The 20108-nt window shown below is 46.8% G+C and overlaps 1 protein-coding gene across 1 annotated transcript in view; it reads right to left on the bottom strand.

Annotated features, from left to right (window-relative positions):
- The window catches only part of PAPPA2 (pappalysin 2), a 119685-nt gene that overhangs the window by 79288 nt on the left and 20289 nt on the right, over window positions 1-20108 (bottom strand). Inside the window, exon 3 of the mRNA XM_064515609.1 lies at window positions 4597-4742. Coding sequence (XP_064371679.1) covers window positions 4597-4742 — 146 coding nt within the window. The remainder of the gene's footprint in view (window positions 1-4596; window positions 4743-20108) is intronic.

Here is a 20108-nt window from a genome sequence, read left to right as displayed (position 1 = left end):
CAGTATGAACCTAAAATCATTTTTTTCTACAGAAGTGGGCTGGGAAGGAGCTGTTCTCTTGTCTACCAACACAAAACAGTTGGACAGGTGCGATGCATCTCCAGCAGTCTAGTGCCAGGTTCCTGGTGCAGGGCTGCTGTGGAGAACTGACGCTCAAGACAACATGGGATCTTTAAAACAGCTGTGAATGCAAACAAACCACAAACCTAAATTTGTATCACAGGCCCAGTCTTCCTCAAACACTGAGTCATGGCTATTAATGGAACAAACCCATGAAAGTTAGTCAGACAGGAAGATGGCCATTGCATAAGGTACCTCTGATGGAACAACTGGCCCTCCTTCAGGATCCACTGACCTCAGTCAGATATGTGAGCTGACCTCAGCTTATATAACTACAGCAAGTAGTTAAAACATTAAGCATTCATGATTCTGTTGCCTTTCAACCATGTTTATGCAAAAAACATTTTACTTGTGACTACATATAAAGTTTAAAGTGCCTGCATTATTATATTGCTAGGGTTTTTTGAGACAAGGCAAAGACCACTATGGAAAGCTGATTTTTTTTTTCTTAATAGCACAGGAATTCTTTAACTTCACATTTTTTGTAGTTAAAAGATTTATTTGTATATTTTCAAAAAATTAAATCTGGACTCCAAGCTGAGACACTAAGTTTGAGAAGAACTCACTGTGATTATGGTGGAAAGAGCGAGAGAGAAAGTATGGTCAGACAGAGCAGACACACCTGAGATTTTCTACCTCTACTGCTAGTTGTTTGTCTGCAAAGTGCCTCTGCCTACAAGCTCTACAGCAGCTGAAATATTGCTATAGCAATTTGATAGAGTACTTCACCCTCTCTCAGCCACTCATTATCCCTTATGCCTCTGTGACTGTTGTTGCTATTCATTGGTATTGCTACTGGACTAAGATCAGGACTGAGCACTACAAGAACGCAGACCATGAAGAGCTCCTGGACTCAGAGTGCCTGGCTCCAGGAAAATGCAAGAGGCAAATCCTGGTAGACCTGGCGCATATGCAAATAGGAGACTGCACTCATAAGCAAGGCAGGCTGTACTTCTGAGCACAGCACCAAAACAATTTATCATATTTTGAATAAGTATGAATGCAGAGGAGAGATCTGATGAAGGCACACTGTGGAGATTTCCAAGGCCAAGGCAAAGCACAGGAGAAAGCACTGAGAGAAGGGGGCACTGACTTTATGAGGCTGTGATGCAGAGCAGAATAGAGATAGGCTACAAAAAGCTTTGAAAGAAAAATGGGCAGCTTTAATTTGATAGAGCTAGTTAAACTGCTGCCTCAAGAGTCAGGCCAATGCTCCTAACAGTGCAGGTTGAGTGGAGGTCAGCAAAGCGAGGATCTATTTATCAAGGGGATGCAATGCTGCAGTTACAGCAAGAGAGACGTTAAGAAATAGGACAAGAATTGTGATAGATGGAAAAGAGCATACTGGCCTAAGGAGGGGTGGGGGGAAGATCTGGTTTTGCAGTGCTGAATCTTGGGAGATGGTAAACCATCCCAAAACATTCAGACAGAAACGTGAAATTCAAATTTAGTCAGGAAAATAATCTGAAGGAGAGCAAGAGATCCAAGTCATCAGCATAGGAATGGTGTCTAAATTTCTGGTAGCCCCAAAAGGATAGAGGAAGAGAAGTGAATGAAAAAAAGTTTACTGAAGACTTTCAGAAGGTAAAGGTGACAACGGAAAGGGAAGGGAGACCCTCTTGAAGAGCACACTCAAAGGTCAGAGAAGGGTTTCCATGGAGTTCAAAGGGCAGATTGAAAAACATCTATAAGGGAACTGATAGAGAGCAATTTGGAAATAGTACATTTAGTGAGCTTTGGGGTGAGAGGAAGAGTTCAAACAGAGAAATGGAAGGGGGCTGGAGAGAAAAAGTCACATGGTCCTTCTCTTCAAGACATCTAAGAAAATTTAGTTCAGAGAGACAAATGGAGACAAGTGGGGAGCAAAGTTTGGCATAGCTGCTGGAGCCAAGAGGCAGGTTAACTTCCTGAAAAAGTTGAGTCAAAGTCAAAGAATCAATTTGATTCAGTAGGAAAACTGAAGCAGGAGAGAACAGTCAGGGGGGCTGGAAATCAGTGTGGCATTTCTGCTCTACAGGAGCAGACAGTGGCAGAATCAGTAGGCTGGCAAGGGTGACCTTGAAATACCAACATGAGGAGAGGCAGGACAGTGGCAAGAATCAGTGCAAGAAGGGAAGAAATGTGTTCTTTGAGACCAACTCCTCTCCTGTGTTAAGACCTGTCTCCTCTCCAGTCACTGTCATGTCCTTATACAAAGCTTGGGAAAGTTTCTCATACTACTTTCACTCCTCCCAAGGTTTTCCTTGCTCTTTACTCACTGCTGTACCTTCCCATTTACTCAGATTCTCCAATAGCCTCTGATGAGAGGCTTTGTGAAAAGCCTTAACTCAGTGACTTGCTCAGCCCTAGATTTTGTCTGTGCTGACAATAATAGATGTCTTGCGTGGTACGAAACACTTGATGAAGTGGTGGAGTCTACTGTTTACAGAGAACAGAATCCGTCACCCTCCCTCCCAAGCTCATTAAATCTAAAACCAAGGACAGTCTTCAACCAAAGTCTTCAGTCTGTGCCAGAGTCTCAAAGTTGTTCGGATCCAGCTTCATACTTCACAGCTCTGGCACCAGAGCCAAGACAACACCCCTTTTCCCCTGAACTTCAGTGGTAAAACCCTGATCTAACATTTCCAGATGGTGCCACCTCTGCTTAAGGGTTCTGGTTGGACACAAACTCTAGGACCAGAGTTAAACGCAAGCTTTTGATTAAATCAGTTACCCTGATTACCCTTCTGTACATCTCCTTGTGTGCCATCGGGAGGGGTCTGAAGAGAACATGTGTGGCTGAAGCACTTGCCGTAGTAAGATGATTGTCAAGCTGAGCCTTGGAAGTGATTTCTGGAAGCTGAAGGAATAAATTTCATGGAGATTTGCCTTCCTCAACAAGCAATTGTAGCAATATGCTATTGAAAAAACAGTCCTGAAACTCATTGAGGGAGGGAAACTGGCAAAAAAGAACTTTAAAACAGGTCTTTAATGGCAGCATAAAACTTTAAGGGTTGAACATCACGCACTTGTAAAAGCAGAAGGTCTAGGTCTGCTGTGCAGGTGTCAGGAGTAATTATTTCCAGTCACTTATTGAGAAACACTTTAAATGTTTTGACTGCAAACTGTAAAGGCCTTTGCCAGAAAACTCTGACATTGAAGAAGTGGAGGGAGGAGGGAGAGGCAAGAGGGGGAAGAAAAAAAGAGAGAGAGAGCACGCGGGCGCAGAAATAGAAGAAAATACACAGTGCATTTTCATTCTAGCGAAGCAGTTGCCGTTTTGACTATTTGTACTCTGCCAGGACTGGCGACCTTAAAGATCTGGCTCTAATTCACTGAAGCAAAAGAGAACCTAGCCTTCAGCTTCAGTGGGTAATAAGCTAAGTTATAAGAATATATATAAGAATGAGGATAGTCATCCTCACATTTGCAGTGGATTTGGAAGTGGCAGGTGCTCACTGCCTGTTCAGCTCTGGAGTCACTCAAATCTGGAGTCTCAGCTCTGAAATTACTGAAAATCTTGGTTTACTTGTTTGTTAAGTTCCCCAAATTGAAGCTCACCATTTCCAGAATCATGGAGGATAGATCTGGAAGGTCTCAAAGAAGCCACCTTACCCTGCTGCAGGATCAGCCTTACCTAAACCATCCATGACAAATGTCAGTCTAATCCCTTCTGCAGGGTCTGCACTGACAGTGAACCTGCCACTCTCCCCAGGGTCTCTGTCCTAGTGCTTCAGCACCTTTACCATTAGAAAGAGTTTCTTCTATCAGCGCATGTCCCTTGTCTGAATGTAACACCACGGCCTTATCCACCACAGACATGGGGAACAGGGACTCATTTCCTAATAGCAGCAGCTGTTGGTATATCCAAAGTCTGTTACCATGACCTTCTTCTGTCCATTAAATATCCTCAGTACTTTCCTTGGAGGTCATATCTTCTAGACCTATAGTCATATATGCTCTAGTTGTGGCAGCCTAAGCACTAACTAGAAAGCACAAAATTCTCTGAATTTTTATGTGGGCTTTGTTTGGCTTCAGGGACCGTCAGTGTAACAATTCCACTCCCACTCATCGGTTCCCTGAGCCTAGTGCTTGCACTGTTGTTTGATGGCCATAACGATGATTTTTCCCTAGAGACAACCCCCTTGTTAAAATGTCAATGCAGGTCTTCAGTGGAAATCTGTGCTCAGCTTCACGACTGCCCCCACCCCAAAAGACTGTGTCAGGTGTAAATGTCCCTGTCTCCCTGAGCACATGCTTACTTAGCACCAAAACACCAAGTTCTACCAAAGAAGGATTAAGGCAGAGGGACAGGTACAAAGTTTCCTGAAGCGACTTGTATTTGAAGCCAAAATGCTTTGTCTCAAGCCACAAGCTTTCCTTCACTCCCTCCCCACCCATCTCAGAACAGTGTCTAGTGCCCGTTCTCTCCAGGTCAAGCAAGAAAGGTAAAACCCAACAATCCCAGGCCCCCACAAGTGGGGCTGGCTTACTCACCCAGGTGACTAAGGGCCTCTTTATCCCATGGCCAGGTGGCAGCACCGGCCAACTCTTCCCTCACTGAACTGGCAAAGTAAACATTGAGGAAGTGGGTGCTGTTCAGCTGTAGTGTCTCCTTCAGCTCCTTCACACTCATGTAAGCCCTGCAAGGACAAGAGATGGGAGACAGTCAGCAAAAATATTAATGGAGCAAAGAGATGCAGGAAACACCCAAAGAGATCTCCCAGGAAAGGGTGCAACAGAGTCCATCCTCAGCCCTCTGAGACCAAGAGCATCTGGGAAAGCATGACAAAATCTGGCTAGTTTCAACAGGATGTCCCATGAGACTACTGATTCTGCCCTGTGAGGGGCGTGGGCAGGATGCAGTTACACAAAATTGAAGAATTTTTACCAGTAACAGTAGCTTTGTTGTTATGGCCGAGTTTTACTCTTAGAGAAGGCTTTGGAACAATGAGGTCAGAAGAGACCCTAGAGAATGGAATAAAAGGAGAATAAATGGGAGGAGAAACAAAGGGAGAGGAAAGAAAATCACAGAACAGTTGGGGTTGAAAGGGATTTCCGGAGATGATCTAGTCCAACACCCCTGCTCCAGCAGGGTCACCTAGAGCAGGTTGCCCAGAACCACCTCCAGTCAGGTTCTGAGCAATGAAGACTCCATGACCTCTCTGGACAACCTGTTCCAATGTTCAACCATCCTCACAGTAAAGAAGTGTTCTCTTGTGTTGAACTAGGATTTTCTGTGTTTCAGTTTGTGCTCGTTGCCTCTCGTCCTGTTGCTGGGCACCACTAAGAGTCTGGCCCCATCCTCTTTACACCCTCCCATCACATTTATACACATTGATAAGATCCACCACCACCAGTTCCCCCACCCCCAGCCCTCTCTTATCCAGGCTAAATAGTCCCAGGTCTCTCAGCCTCTCCTCATATGACAGATACTCCAAGCCCTTTATCATTTTCATGGCCCCTCATTGGACATGCTCCATTACACCCATGCCTTTCTTGTGCTGGGGAGCCCAGCACTGGACGCAGAACTCCAGATGTGGCCCCACCAGTGCTGAGCAGAGGGGAAGGATCACCTTCCTCAACTTGCTGGCAACGCTCTGCCTAATGCAGCCCAGGATGCTGTTGGCCTTCTTTGCCACTAGGACGCATGACTGGCTCATTGTCAACTTCTTGTCCACCAGGACCCCCACCTCCTTCTCTGCAAAGCTGCTCTCCAGCTGGTCAGCCTCCAGCCTGTACTGGTGCAAGCGCTTATTCTTTCCCAGGTGCAGGACTGTGCACTTCCCTTTGTCAAACTTCATGAGGTTCCTCTCTGCCCATCTCTCCAGCCTGTTGAGGTCCCTCTGAATAGCAGTACAACCATCTGGTGCATCAGCCCCTACTCCCAGTTTTGTATTGTCTGCAGACTTGCTGAAGGTCCAGTCAGTCCCGTCACCCAGGTCATTAATGAAGATGTTAAATGGTATTGGCGCCAGTATCAACCCTTGGGGGGTACCACTAGTGACTGGTCTAAAGTCGGACTTTGTACCACTGATCACAACCCCCTAAGACCAGCAGTTCAGCCAGTTTTCAGTCCACCTCTGTTTGCACTGTTGCCTTCTGCATAGGTTAGAGGTCTGTATCTGTGTTTATCAATACACCAACAGTCCTAGTGTTAGTCTTCGTGGAGTCCATGTTCTAAGCTGAGTAAGAGGATCAGGAGCGAACTTAATAACAATAACGGCAACAATAATAGTAGTTGGATTTTAGGGCCTGGGCTGTGCTACAAGTACCAGGTATTCATGTTAATCAAGTACTACCATTCCCACCATCAGTGCCATGAACCTCATGGGCTAAGACAGGAGCCCCATTTTCTGAGTCTTCAAAATCTGGGGAGCCTGACCCACAGTTTGTGAAGCCACAGGGCAGACTCCATTAACTCAAGAGATTTCTAGGGGGGAGAAAAGGCATGGAAAGGCTTCAAATATATCACCATGGAAGGGTGATGGAAACGCACGGTTGTGGAAATATGTCATAAGAATGACTAAATCTGCAGCATAAGGCCAACAGCAACATTAAGGTGGTGGAAAGCATTTCACTTATTCCCATGCTTCCAGGAGCAATTGGCATCTTCAAGCTGCGTGGTCAGATTATGAAGGGAATGCAATCGTTTCTTTATACTGGACTAGCCATGAAGGCACATCAGCTATATTTGAACTAGCAGCTTCTGTAAAAGTGACATCCCTTAGCAGATTCCTTGCCACATTGAATTATGGAAGAAAGCACAAAAAACACTAAGCACAGGCTAAGGGAAAAAAAGGCGTGTTCTCATTTGAGATCTGAAGTGAGAAAGAAAACCAATGAGAGTGAGAGATGTGCAAATACACAATTTGAAATGGAAGAATTCCTAGTGAAGAGTTGGTATATCAACAGATTTGTTTAGAAAGAGAGAGGTTGCTAGAGCAAATGGAGGAGAAGGAGGAAAAGGTGACTAAAGAAATAAGGAAACAAGATTCCAGAAGCAGTCTAGAGCATGATGGCATGTGGAAAGGAGGGCTTTAAACACAGAGGTGGCCAGTTCTCTGGATCTGAAATGGCAAAGATTTTTGGAAGCCAATACTGACTTGGGAAGTGTCTGATGGTCAGCATCCACCAAGTACCTCTCCTCTATCAATCAGCCCTGATAAGCCATTGTAGGCCGGACATCTCACCCACCTTCCCAGCAACAAAGTAGCTCCAAAACTTAAGTCACTTGAGAAAATCTTGGCTGGACCGTATGGCAGAATTTAACGGTGGGATGAGATGACCAACTTGTCTTCATCAGACCTCAAGATCTCCTACCACAAAGCAGCATTCCCAGAACACTTTCCCCAGCCACATCAGTTTGTGGAGAGAAAACTCTCCCAACCGGAAATGGCAAATTAGGATAACACGATCCCTTTTCTGTGATGTCTCGCCTGAGCATCCCAGACACGCGCCACGCTGACGCCATCTCTTCAACCCAACCAAGACGGGAGTAGGGCTAGAGGAATAGATAGGGAGAAAAATAAATAAACCTGAAGAACATATTTGTGGCATGACTCGGAAGGAAAAGAAACAAAAATTTCATAGAAATAGAGTGTAAAGGAGGGGGAAGGGGGAGAGAAAGTCTCCCTCATGCACCAGAGCAGCTCAGGGGACACAGACTTAAAAATAACGCTGATTCCTGACCTATGATATCTTGGAAAAATAGCCCCAAACCCTTCCAGGCTGTCCAAATTCCGAGAGCTGACGTCAGCCCTATTCAGAGGGATATTCCCGCCGCCTCTCTTCTGGAGACATGATGTTTTTCTGGCTGTCGCCTGCTGTTCCCTTGACACTAGCAACATTTTTTGTCTACCCTTAATTATAAATAACTGTAATTTCCTCCATTGAGAGATTTGGACAGTTCAGGGTGGTGTCGGGGTAGGGGAAGCAGTTCCAAAAGAGTTGCTCAAATAGGTTGGATAGAGAGGGAGAGGAAAGGACTCTGATTTCACCCACTAGAGCAAAGAAAGAACAAACATCATCCTGCTGGCATCCCCAAAGATGTGAGAAAGACCAAAACAAATTAGAATGGGCAATTCTGATTCCTCTCAATCCACATTTCCCACTGGCATCCTTAGCTTAGACATGTAACTGGCGTCTTTACCAGTCTTTTACTGCCAATGTTATGCTCCCCTTCTTCTTCAGCACTTCTGTGATTTTCCCTTGGGGGAAGGCAGAACAACCTTTGATCTCCACAAACAGGGTAAATGATAATCCTCTCCTCTGCTCCCCAAATAGCTTCCCAGCTCCTCCAAGGCTGGAGGATTCCAAGCTAGATGATATTTATGGCAGGGTGGGTGCTGCAAGCTGACACACAAACACATGGAGGGCCAGAAGAACATCTGAAGGCATAGCTTTCAGCTGAGCAGCAAAACCAAAGAATAGAGCGGAAGTCAGAACTGAGGCAGAGAAAGGTCGTTGGGTTTGCCAGATCCAAAGAAAATATTTTTCCAGGAATGTACAAAACTCATTGGTAAGCAGCTACATTTGTCCTCCAATTATCTTGGTAACACCACCTTGACTTGGCAAAACACAGAGGAGCCTTTACCCCGAGAGAGTGCAGCTTGTCAAAAGAGTATATGCAGCAGTAATCAGGGATTAGGGAAGGAAGGCCCACAGGCTGCTGTTATTAGAAAGGACTGTGGGCATAAACACCATCTGAAATTATGGTATTTGGAAGAATGAGTCCAGGTGTGGGTGCCTCCCATACGACAGGTGCTCACCTCTGATACTGTTGACTTCAACAGAGCTCTCCTGAATGACACTAGCTGACAGTCTGATTCAAAAACAGGCTTAGATACCACATTGCATACTATTTTATTTGTGGGACTCATGGTTGATGTAAGGCAAGATGGGGAAGAAGCCTAGACCTTCTGTGGCTCTACAGCAGTGTGGTAGAGCAGCAGTAATGCTTCTGTGGCCCTGGTGCTCGGTCAGGAGCACTTGACTTTGTATGGGACATAATGATGTACTGTCATTGCACGGTATTTCAGACTATCAAGACAGGAAAGGAAGACAAGAAGTCCAGCAACTTCAGTTACTGTATCATCACAGATCTGTGAAATCAGAATTATAATTTAAGTTGGAAAGGACCTGCATAGGTCATCTAGTCCAACCCCCTGCTCAAAACAGGTTGATCAGGGGCATGTCCAGCTGAGACTTGAACATCTCCAAGGACGGAGATTTCTCAATCTCTCTTGGCAACCTGTTCCAGTATTTAATCACCCTGATGGTAAAATAAATAAAAATCCTAACATCTAATCAGAATTTCTCATGTTTCAACTTGTGTCATTGCCTCTTGTCCTATCACCATGCAACTCCGAGAAGAGTCTAGCACCATCTTCTGTGTATCATCCAATTGCATCAAAAGAGAAAGCCATTGGATGAGTATTACTTTGCATACATGAGTATTACTGTCCTAAGTTCTCAAGACACAAAGCTTTCTTTCCTTGTGGTTGAAAAATTGTGCTCCGCCCATGCTACCAAGCCTCTCTGGAGAGCCCTCACATCTCTTCTCACGCTTCTGCCTTGGCAATTTTGTCCTAGCCTACAGGGGCGACAGTATCTTTCTACTCTTGTGGAAAGTCAAGCTCTGGACTAGCTTGGTAAAAGAAGAAAGCTTGACATATTCTGGAGAGACAGAGCTGTTGTTGCTTCTCCAAGCAGCAATAATAGGAGTGCTGCTGGTGCACAAATGAGAGGGAGGAAAGGATCTGCTCACCTACTGGGCAGTACAGGACAAAGATGCTATAACACAAGCTTAATTTGGTTTAAGGTGGGAGAGGAGGAGCGAGAAGGGCAGGTTTTAGTGATAGCCATATCATAATGGGAAGACTTGGGGCCTTGCATGGACACAAAAATGGCCATCACCAGTGAAAGACAAATGGTGGCACTTCTGAATGAAAAGCAAGGCGATCACATATCCCATGCAACCTCATAAATCAAGCCGAATTCTCTGGGTATTGCAAAGGATGCAGTATGTAATGCCACAGGAATTCCACTGCAACTCAAAAATAGGAGTCTTTTCCCTGCAGACATTTCAGAGGGGATGTGGGAGTGGGGTTGGATGGAAGGTGTCCAAGTGCCCTCCATGGACAGCTGGAAAGTACTTGAGACCCAGCCAGTTCCAGGCTAACCATGAAGCCTTAATGAAGTCACAGGGGATTCTGGCTCTGCTTTCATGTCCCTCACCCACTGCAAGGAAATTCCTCTTCCTACTCCTGCCAAGCAGGGAGGCTGCCTTTTTCCTCAAACTTCTGCTTGACGAATGAGGAATCCCTCGGACTTCCCAGGAGCAAGCATCAGCTTGCCAGTAATTTTTTGGTTTGGCGGGTATACTGACAACATGCTCTACATAGGCTAGAGAGGGTTAACACAACACAGAGCAGCCTAGTTTCTGAGGCACCACGCTGAAAGAGCCACAACTCAATCCATGAAAATAGGTGCTGAAAAGTGGCACAAACTATTTTCTGACAACAGACTCTCTGAGCTCTTTGTACAGTCATTGAAGAGAGACACTTCTCCGGATGGTAAGCCAACGTGAACATCTGAGTCCTGCCAAAGGACTCCTTTTCCTGTTGATGCCACAGGAGGCTATCTATGGACACTATAGAGACGCTGCTATAAAGACTTCTTCCAGACTTAATGAATCATCCCACTTGTGAATCCCATCTCTGTTTCCAACACATCAGTTCACAGGCTATGCTCATCCCTGCTATGCTGCTCCCTTACACCCTGCCGCAGGCAGACAAAGCCCACTCCCACGATGCAAACAGGATAGGTACCACGTTGGCACAGCATACAAGCTGAGACTGGTTACTTGGTCTGCCTCCAGACCAGACTATGATGGTTCTCATAACTGTAGCTGCCTCACACTCTGCATTTCCCTTCCCTGAAACTTCTTGCATTGTTGCGAATGGGGATCCCCCCATTCGCTGTATTTTAGATGAAAGCCAAAGTTCTCCTTTACTCATTAAGGCTATTCACATCCACAAGACTGTGGCCCAGGAGCTCTGACTTGGGGCCAGAACTATGCTGGTATGCCGCAAACACAATTGCCAGAATTGTGACAACTTCACAAGGCAGTAATATCCAAATGACTTTCACTCAGCTGGCAGGCCCTGGTAATGCGGACAGATATGCAACACGTCTGAGAGGTTCAGGAAAGACTGAGTAACAGACATTCCCCTGGGATCATGAGAGGCACAATGATGCTGGAATGATGCCCTCCCTAGTCAACAGGAGTTTCATCTGCCTCAGTGGGTATTGGACACTAGCCAAAGAGTTCAAAGCCGTTCGGGTGCCCAAGGGATGAGGGCATCGCATACCTTCTTGGATCCGCCCAGGAAAACCCATCTCTGAGGCACTGACAGCATCAACAGAAGAATGGCCTAGAAAGCAGCGCTGCATAAAAGACAGAGTTTAAAATTTGAATGAGGGGCTGAGGATCAAGATGTCAGAAAGGGACACAGGGCAAAACTGTTATGTGATGGCCTTAAGGATCAGGAGATTCCCTTATATATGAGCAACTCCTGTTGCATTCTAAGGTTACCCTCAAAACCCCTGTGGGAGATGGATTTGGCTTTGGGACTGAAACAGCAGGCTTGGAATGAGTTGCATTGGCAGAGCTGTGGGTAGGATCAGAAAGACAAGGGCGGCTCTGGTTCAAGACTGTGATCCTTCCATGTAGATTTACTGGGGAAAGAGACTAAGCAGTCTGCAGACCATTATCCCCATAGCATACCTGCTCCCAGTTCTATCAGATGGTTGTGTGCAACTTTTTGAGGCCAGATTTGGGTAAGAAAGTCAATAACATTAGCATTAGACTAGAATGCCCTAAAGGGCATTTTACCCTAAGATAGGCTGAAGAATAAATGCTGCTAACAATGGTACAGCCCAGCTATTCATGGAAGTGTTCTCTAACAGAATTATTCGCTAAATTATCACTGAACCAGAAAAAGGCAATGCTATTTAAGACCTGGTTTTGGTAAGCAATGTAGAAGTTATAGCAGAGTTACATGAGAAAGAAAACTTTCAGATTAACTTAATTGGGGGGGGGGGGGGATAAATGCAGGTCTTGAACTAAGGACAGAATGGAAAAAAACAGGACTGACTAGCAGTCAACGCTACACCCAAGAGGCCAGGGAGAGCAGGGGTGAGATGAGAATTCCCAGAAGTCAATCTGACTCCAGTGAAAACAAAGAAAAAAAGTCCTTTTAGAAATACAAAGGGCACAGAAAAGAAAGGAGTGGGTCTGCTGGACAGGGAGCTGAAACTCAGCATAACTGAGATGCATCCATGGACAAATTAATATATGGTCTCCACCTTTATTTAGGATGGTGAGGTAGAGTTTTAATATTGCTGTACCTTGCTGGAAGAAAACTAAAAGCATTGCACTGAAGCAGAGCTCAAGCTAGAGAGAAAGAGGTGGTAGCAGTTGGATGGGGGGTAGGTGGCTAAGGTGACATTTGGACTGGGTGGGAGGAAAGGTGAAGTGATGAAGATTAAAAAAGCAGGACAGGGAAGTACAGCAATGAAAATATTCACAGAGGGAAAAAGAAAAACTCAGTAGATGCAGTACATTTGCAGTGGGGCCCTGGGGAAATGTCACTCTGAAACTTGAAGGACTGACCACAGGTCATAAGACTGAAGAGCAGCAAGTGTGATACGTACGTTGGTATCTACAAGAATGAACAAAGTTCATAATTAGACAAGCTGGTGTGGTTGTCCTCACTCTAACAGACCTTGAATCCACTTGCAAATTTCAACAGACTGAGGTATAAAGGTTTCCACACTATTAGTTCCACCCTTCCATGCCATCCCCCCAAAAAAATCATGGAAATAGGTAGTTTGATGAAGACAAGAGACTACATTTGAGCCACCACTAAACAACTGATGGAAACTGAGGGATTTAGCTTTTCTCAAAGTCGGCTGACAGAGCACTGCCCGAGAGTCGCACCTTTTTAGGCATCAGAGAGACCAACAACAAAATAGATCCATAGGGACTGAGGTTTCCTTAGTGCTTGAACACAGGGAATGAAGTAGATGTGATCAGCTGGAGTTCAGTAAAGCATAAGCAATGCCCTCCTTGGGAAAACTCTGAATAAACTGGCAGGGAAACTAAGTTTTTAACCAGCTGACTGAATCAACAGATCCCAGCTACTGCAGGAGTGAACACAGGCGAAGGCATGCTCTATAGGCTGATGTTTCTTTCAAGAAGCCACAATCAGACATCAGGGACTTCTCTTTGCCTCCTGGCACCATGCCATGGCACCCGACTTTAGGAAACCCATGCTAATTCCTCACCACCAGCCTGTTCAAAGCCTGTTTGCTTTTCAGCTATATGCCGTTTCCTCTCTGGATCTTCCTATAGCTCTGTTGACAGAGTGAGGGAGCAGGGGCTTGTCTTATGGCTAGTTGTGCTTTGCAGACTTGAACTCGCATTTTGGAGGCTGGACAAGCAGCTCCTCACTGGTTCAGGCTTTATAGCTCCCCAGGCACAAAGGATGGGCCCCAACAAACTTTGAATAAATGGGAATAAACGGCAGCCTGGAAAAACATCTCCACTTATCATCTGCTGATGTGAAAGGGAGACTTCTCAGCTAGTGAGAGAACAAGAGCAGAAAAGCCAGCTGTGCCACTAACAGCTAGATGCTTACAGCTGTCTGAAGGAATACAAGCATCATCCGTCTGTCTCGACAAGCTTTCCGTCTCAGGAGTGGTGTATTCCAGGCTGCACACTCACACCGCCACAGGCAGCTCTCAGGACACATGTGCACGTGACTACACATGTGCACCCCATCAACAGATGTTCTGACCTCCTCTTCCAAATGCTGCGGCTTGCAACAGAACAACACCGTCTTCGGATACAGCCTTCTCTGGTGGCTTTTCACAGGGGGCTTTGCCAAATTTGAGGCTTCTCTTGGAGCATGCTGAACCATCTGCATCAATCAGCCCCCAGCCTCCAGGATTTCTGACCAGGACTGCAGGAGTGGGGAATTCCCTCTCTCTCTCCTCTGAAGAGACCAGGATGTTCAATGGATCTTTCCTCAGCACGGTCTAATCTAATAGGAATGGATGGGCTGCCAATTAACTTCCTCAATCTCATCTCTGCCTCCGCCTGACAGTGCCTTGAGCTCTATAGCAGAGAGGCAGCTTGGCCTGTTGGCTAGAAAAATCATACTGATCGCATGTGCGTCAGACGCTTGGATCACCGAAAAACACTGGTTTTACAGTGTACGCATCCTCAGGCCAAGGCCAGTGTACTGCCTCGCTCCCCTGCTAGCTGTCGCACAGGTGGTGGACACCACTGCCTCCCTGATGGGAAGTGGCTGCAACCCAGCACTGCTGGTGGGCACTGCCGAAGCATCGGGATGGCTCTTTTGGGAATCCCAGCAGCTGTCAGAGGGAGAAAGGCACTGCTATGCTAAGGGGGCTGCACCTCCAGCTGCCTACTCGGTGTGCCTGTGCTGGTGTCCTAGCTACAACTGAGACAGGACCTGGCCTTAGGACATCTACTGATCAGGCGAGGTTTTTGAATCGTTCATGTGGACATGGGCACTAGTATTTTGTCCAAGTTGCATTTCAGTTGCCCAAGAAACCAAATGGTTGTGTGGCTACTTGAGACACCTGTAGCCTCTCCCGAATTCCCAGAGGAGTCAACCCTGCACTGTGGTAAGCATCGGGACCAACAACCAGTGATCCCAAAGGGGGCAAGGGTTCCTAACGAATCTTGTTGGCTGCATGGCACAGGAGAAAAATCCCACAATATTTGCTCTACAGTTAGATGTCTACCCTTCCTCAGGAGCAGGAATCCACATATATCCCCTTTGCTTTCCTCAGATTAAATTTCCTTAGGAAGTGAGAGACTAATTCACCACCTTGGCTCCTCCTAGATTCCCAGCCCAAATCACAACCAGCATGGCAGTGTTGCTGGAGAAGAAGGTGCATCTTTCTGCCATGGCCTTTTGGAGGGGGCTTCTAAACACAGTCTCATAACACGGACATCATCTCCTTCGGAAAAAGGGCTCAGACAGGGGACAGAGCAAAGGAAAGAGGAGTGTTGGGTCAGAAGCAGGCACGCACACACATCGCAGAAAAAGTGAGGGCTGTCGAAAGGGAGCAGAGGGCTGCAGTGAAGCTGATTGAAGGAGGCATGAATGGAGAGAAACAAGTGAAATCGGACCTCTGGCTCAACAGGAACTACCTGACCTCTCCCTCAGATGGGGCACAGCAACTTTCAGCTGACGCCAGCAGCCAGCCCGTGTCTTGCAAGTTATTTCTGTTTGGCAGAGACAGTAAGCAGAAAAGCCCTAATCAGAAAGGACAGCTGGACTGCAAAGCTCCCTCATGGACCTCTAGCTCTCTGCTGAACTAAGACACAGGAGCTGGGGCTTGGACCCCTTTCTCCCGCACTGCTATTTCCTCATCTTATTGCCTCCCTTGAGGGAGGCGTCCGATTCCTAAAGGCACGGCAGCCACACAGAAGGGCGTCAGCCCTTTGGGTCACCTCCTGAGGGAGATTTGCCAGAGCTATAACCTTCTTCCATTGCCAGTGGTGAGTAGGGATGTACAATGCCTCTCTGCTCCACAGTTCTGCAATTGCACAGCATGACCTGCCCTGTTTCAGGACCCCACACCTCTCATCACCCACGCACAGAAATCCAAAGAGCTACCAGGAACGCGTGAAGAGCGAGCGTCCCCAACGCAGTCCCTTTCCTCCCCCCCCCCCCCCCACTATAGCAAGCCCCCAGTCACCATCCTTCCATCTCTCAGGCCACTTCTCACCCAGAGGCAACCCACAGGGATACTTTGCAATCCCACACTTTTAGCACACCCGTAGCCTGCTTTAGGATCCATTCACAATACCAGCAGCCCTGCCCCAAAGAGCTTCTACCCCAAAACAGAAAGGCAAGGACTTGGAAAAAGACGACCCTCTTCTTTATGAGATGACCTTACCACCACATTTTCCTCACACATATACTGATGTGTTTGGGGTTTTCCTGCTCAGAAATTTTGCCTGAGTAATAAGAGAATCTGGACACTCAACCAAGGTGTGCAACATACACAAGGATAGACCCACACGTCCAGTATTCCTTGCAGGGCTTCAGCCCTAATGCATCATCTGCTTCTGTGAAACAGCCAAAGCCTTATAGATCCCCTATACACACTTGAAAGTTAATACAAAATAAGTCAAACGTTTCCCAAAAAGCTCCCCCAGGAGACTGGCTTTGAGCTTGTGTTAGCGCTACTGATTCACCCCATGAACCTTCCTTTTAACCCCCCTAGGGAGGACAAATCCATGCAAGTCCCATAAACTTCCTGGCTTGTGTGACAATTCTTGTGTTGCTTAAGCATAATGGGCCATCAACTTTCCCCTGGGATAAATTTGTCCCGGTAATCTGTGTTTTAGTGCTCTACATCTTGGGGGAGTTGATAGCATTTGGGGTTTATTTTAATGGGAGTTGGTTGCTGTGATCAATTGTAGAAGCTCTGTTTCCACAGAAATGAGTATTTAATAGATTTTTGAAAATGATGGTTATTGACCCAATGGGCCTTAATGGCTTAAAAACCATCTGATTGTAGTATGTAAGAGTAAACGCAGGTTTTCAAATGCATACTGGAATAGGTAGTAAAAATCCTTTTAAATTACAGGGACCTGGTCAATAGGGAGTTTCCATTTGCTTATTTGGCCTTTATTTCTATCAGAGTGAATCACGACCATCACTTCCTCAGAGAGGCTTACTATTTCCTCATGGGTGAGATCATCTTAAAACATGTGACCCATCTGAGTCCCATACAGGTATGGGGATGTCTTTCATTAGACCGGATGGCGATGTAGAGTCAAGCTTTCAAAATAGCTCAGTTTCCAGCTGCTCTCATGGGTGGGAGCAGAAGACAAGAGCTCATCGCTTGCCCTCAGTGGCTGTGGGCACTCTGCTGCTCCCAGTGAGAGCTTCCTGGGAGCTGGAACCCCAAAAGTGCTTCCGAGACTCTCGTCCTCCTGGGTTGAGCTCACCCTACAGGTTACCAGTTGATGATCCTACACTGAATTTCTCAGTCAGAAATCTTGGTTTATCTAGAAATAACATCTAGCAAAAGCATAAGTAGGAGCGAACTCAGGAAAGAACTAATTACTAGGCAAATAATCTTGGAAGGAAAGAACAGACTAAACCCTGATTCTTATTTCATGGCATCTGTGAGCTCTGACTGAAGCTTCCCCCTCCCCCCCCCAGCTAAGGCATGTATTTAAGGTTACAGCCCTCATAGTCTCTCCGAGGTCTATGAAGGCTCAGCACAGGCTGCAGTTACTCCCCACCTTGGGCAGATCACAGAGTCAGCTTCCATCTCCTGGCTGCCTGTTTCCATGAGCTCATAGGAACACAGATGTCTGAGATTTGTACCCATCTGGAACCAACCAGTGGGTTCAGACATTGCAAAGTGGAGAGCCCAACCCATGCCCTTGTGGGACAGCAAGGCCACGTACCTGTCACCGGTGTAGGAAGCCAGGCAAAAAACAACACAGACCTGAAAATCCTGAGATTGCAAAGGGAATTCTGTCCTCCTGTTTCCTCTAACTTTCCACTTCAAAAACCCAACAAAGCAGGAATTCAGGAGCTGGGATTTGCAGCCTTGTCTATCCTGTTGCCTCCCCTCTATATCAGTGGAATAAGCAAAGGAGACATATTGCAGCTCACCTCCCGCTGTTGCCCCAGTAACATGGTCTCCCAGTGCCATCCTCGAGCAGGTCCACAACACAGTCCAGCCTGCTTGCAGCACAACTCACCTCGGCCCCCCGTACCTCAAGAGCATGTGAGGAAGGAACAATGCCACTGACCAAGCGTGGACTGCGGGTGCAGTCCCAAAGCTTGTGCCTGCCTGGGTGACAGACCCCACAGAGGTGGGCTTCCCACCTGCGTCCACTCCCGGCCCCTTGTTCTCTGAGAGCGCCTCTGGGAAGGAGGCTTAGACCATCACAGATCTGCATGATCCCAGATCACATGCCTGGCTAACTGCGAGAGCATCTGCTCCGACTGCAGATCTAGCAATCTGGGAAGCTACTGTGCATTTACAAGGGTTGTGTGAGGACTGTCTGGAAGCCTGGCCCTAGAGAAGGAGACGGGAGCCATCACTGCAAGACAACAACATCTCTGAAAAGAAAACAGAGGAAAAAAGCATTGCGGGGGAGAGTTAATCAGAAGATCCAGTTTTGAACTATTTAAGGGAAAGAAAGGAACCCTGTCAGGGAGAAAGACAACATAGCAAAGCAGCAGCTTGGGAAAGGAGGGAAGAACTGCAGTCCAGCATTTCTCTTAATGGCTCAGCTCCAAAGCCCAGCAAAGGCAGCATCACGGCTCCAGTGCACACCAACACACTTTGGAGAGACTCACTATCCACAACATAGGATAAGCACTCGCCTTCTTTTTGTAATGTTGATGCTGGCTGATGAGATGCTTGCATTATACAGAACGTGTGTGAGAGAGGGTGAGCGAGAAGCACAGGGGGAAATAGAGGACTATGTTTGCAGCCCCTTGTGGTTTCGCTGTGTAGAATTCAACAGTGGCAAGTTATTCTAGAACAGGCTCCAAGCTAAACAAAACCAGGTACAGCTCAATTTCTGCCTGTATTGTTTGCTTCAAAGAAAAATAAAATACTTCCAGGGCCATGACCAAGTCTTATAGCACTTTTTCCCTGTCTCCAGTTGTGGAGATAAGCCCTATCCCATCTAAACCATAGCTGACTTGCATCGGATCTTGTTCACTCTTATTCTTGCAGCAAAAAATGAATAAACATTTTAGGTTTAGGGAGGTCTCAAGACCTTTGTGAACAAGTCTGTGTCTCCAGGAACCTGAATTTCACTGCCAATTTTTGTAGTGCATTTCTCAGTCTGCTGGGGAAAATGCAGAGGGGATAAAGCAGGTGAGAGTCACATTCCTGTTCTCCCTCCCTGCCATCGCATGGGCTTTATGTGGCCAAGCAGAGCCCCTCAGGGCCAGCAGACTCAGCTAAGCACACCAGACGGAGGGGAATTGTGCAGATGGGAGTGTAGATTTTTGCCTTGTGTTTAGCCAGCACTGAGCATTGTCAGCTTCATCTCCTGTCATTAAATAACCCTCTTCTCCATCTAGGGACTAGGAAGCAGGATGCCAGAGCCCCATGGCAATGCCAGCTCTGTGTTGTTGCATGATGAGTGAATGAGACAGCTAGGTTTTCTGTGCCTCGTCTTCTCCAGCTGAAGAGCAGGAAATACCCTTGCCTATAGCACAGGCAGGTGGGTCCATGTTTGCAACCACCACAGAAGACATGATATTTGCCATGTGGGCTTTTCACAGGAGCTTAAAGAAGTTAGAAAGCCACATCCCACTGCTGTTCAACAGAAGGCAAGCGTCCATCTTTTCTGGATACCACTATTGTTTCACCAGGTGCCTACTCCTTTCCCATCCATCTCCCACAGCATCTTCCTCTGTAGCACAGATCTCAGAGGGCTGGTGGGAAGAGGGAGAGCTGTGGCCCGGATGAGTGTGGTGAGCACAACCCTAAAACATGTGCCACGCTCCTGTCTAAAGCAAATTGGTTTCCATGCGCATGGGAGAGGCCAAGACCCTGGAATGAAGTCACGTCCAAGAACTGTTCTGGTGACCACTAGTGACAAGCAAAGGTTAGTTCCATTTCTCTATCCAGCCTGCTCGACTGACAGGGCAGTGGAATAGGACGGATTTCCGAGTGATGCTCAGCTGAGCCTGCAGCTAAGAGCTGCAATGAGCACACACAGCAACAAGGCACATGAACCAGCAGAACACATCTATGGAAGGATGCTCCAAGACCAGAGTGCTGTCTTTCCAACCTCCAGGCTGCTGTTGCCCTTTCCAGTTCCTGCATGCCTCATCCCTTCAGGCTGAAAGCACTTGGACATTGGCAGGTGAAGAAACCTTTGAACAGGGCTGGCAACACAGGGTGAATTT

This window comes from Dromaius novaehollandiae, chromosome 8 (genome assembly GCF_036370855.1).
Source record: "Dromaius novaehollandiae isolate bDroNov1 chromosome 8, bDroNov1.hap1, whole genome shotgun sequence".
NCBI lineage: Eukaryota > Metazoa > Chordata > Aves > Casuariiformes > Dromaiidae > Dromaius > Dromaius novaehollandiae.
This window is presented reverse-complemented; position numbering and strand designations above follow the sequence as displayed.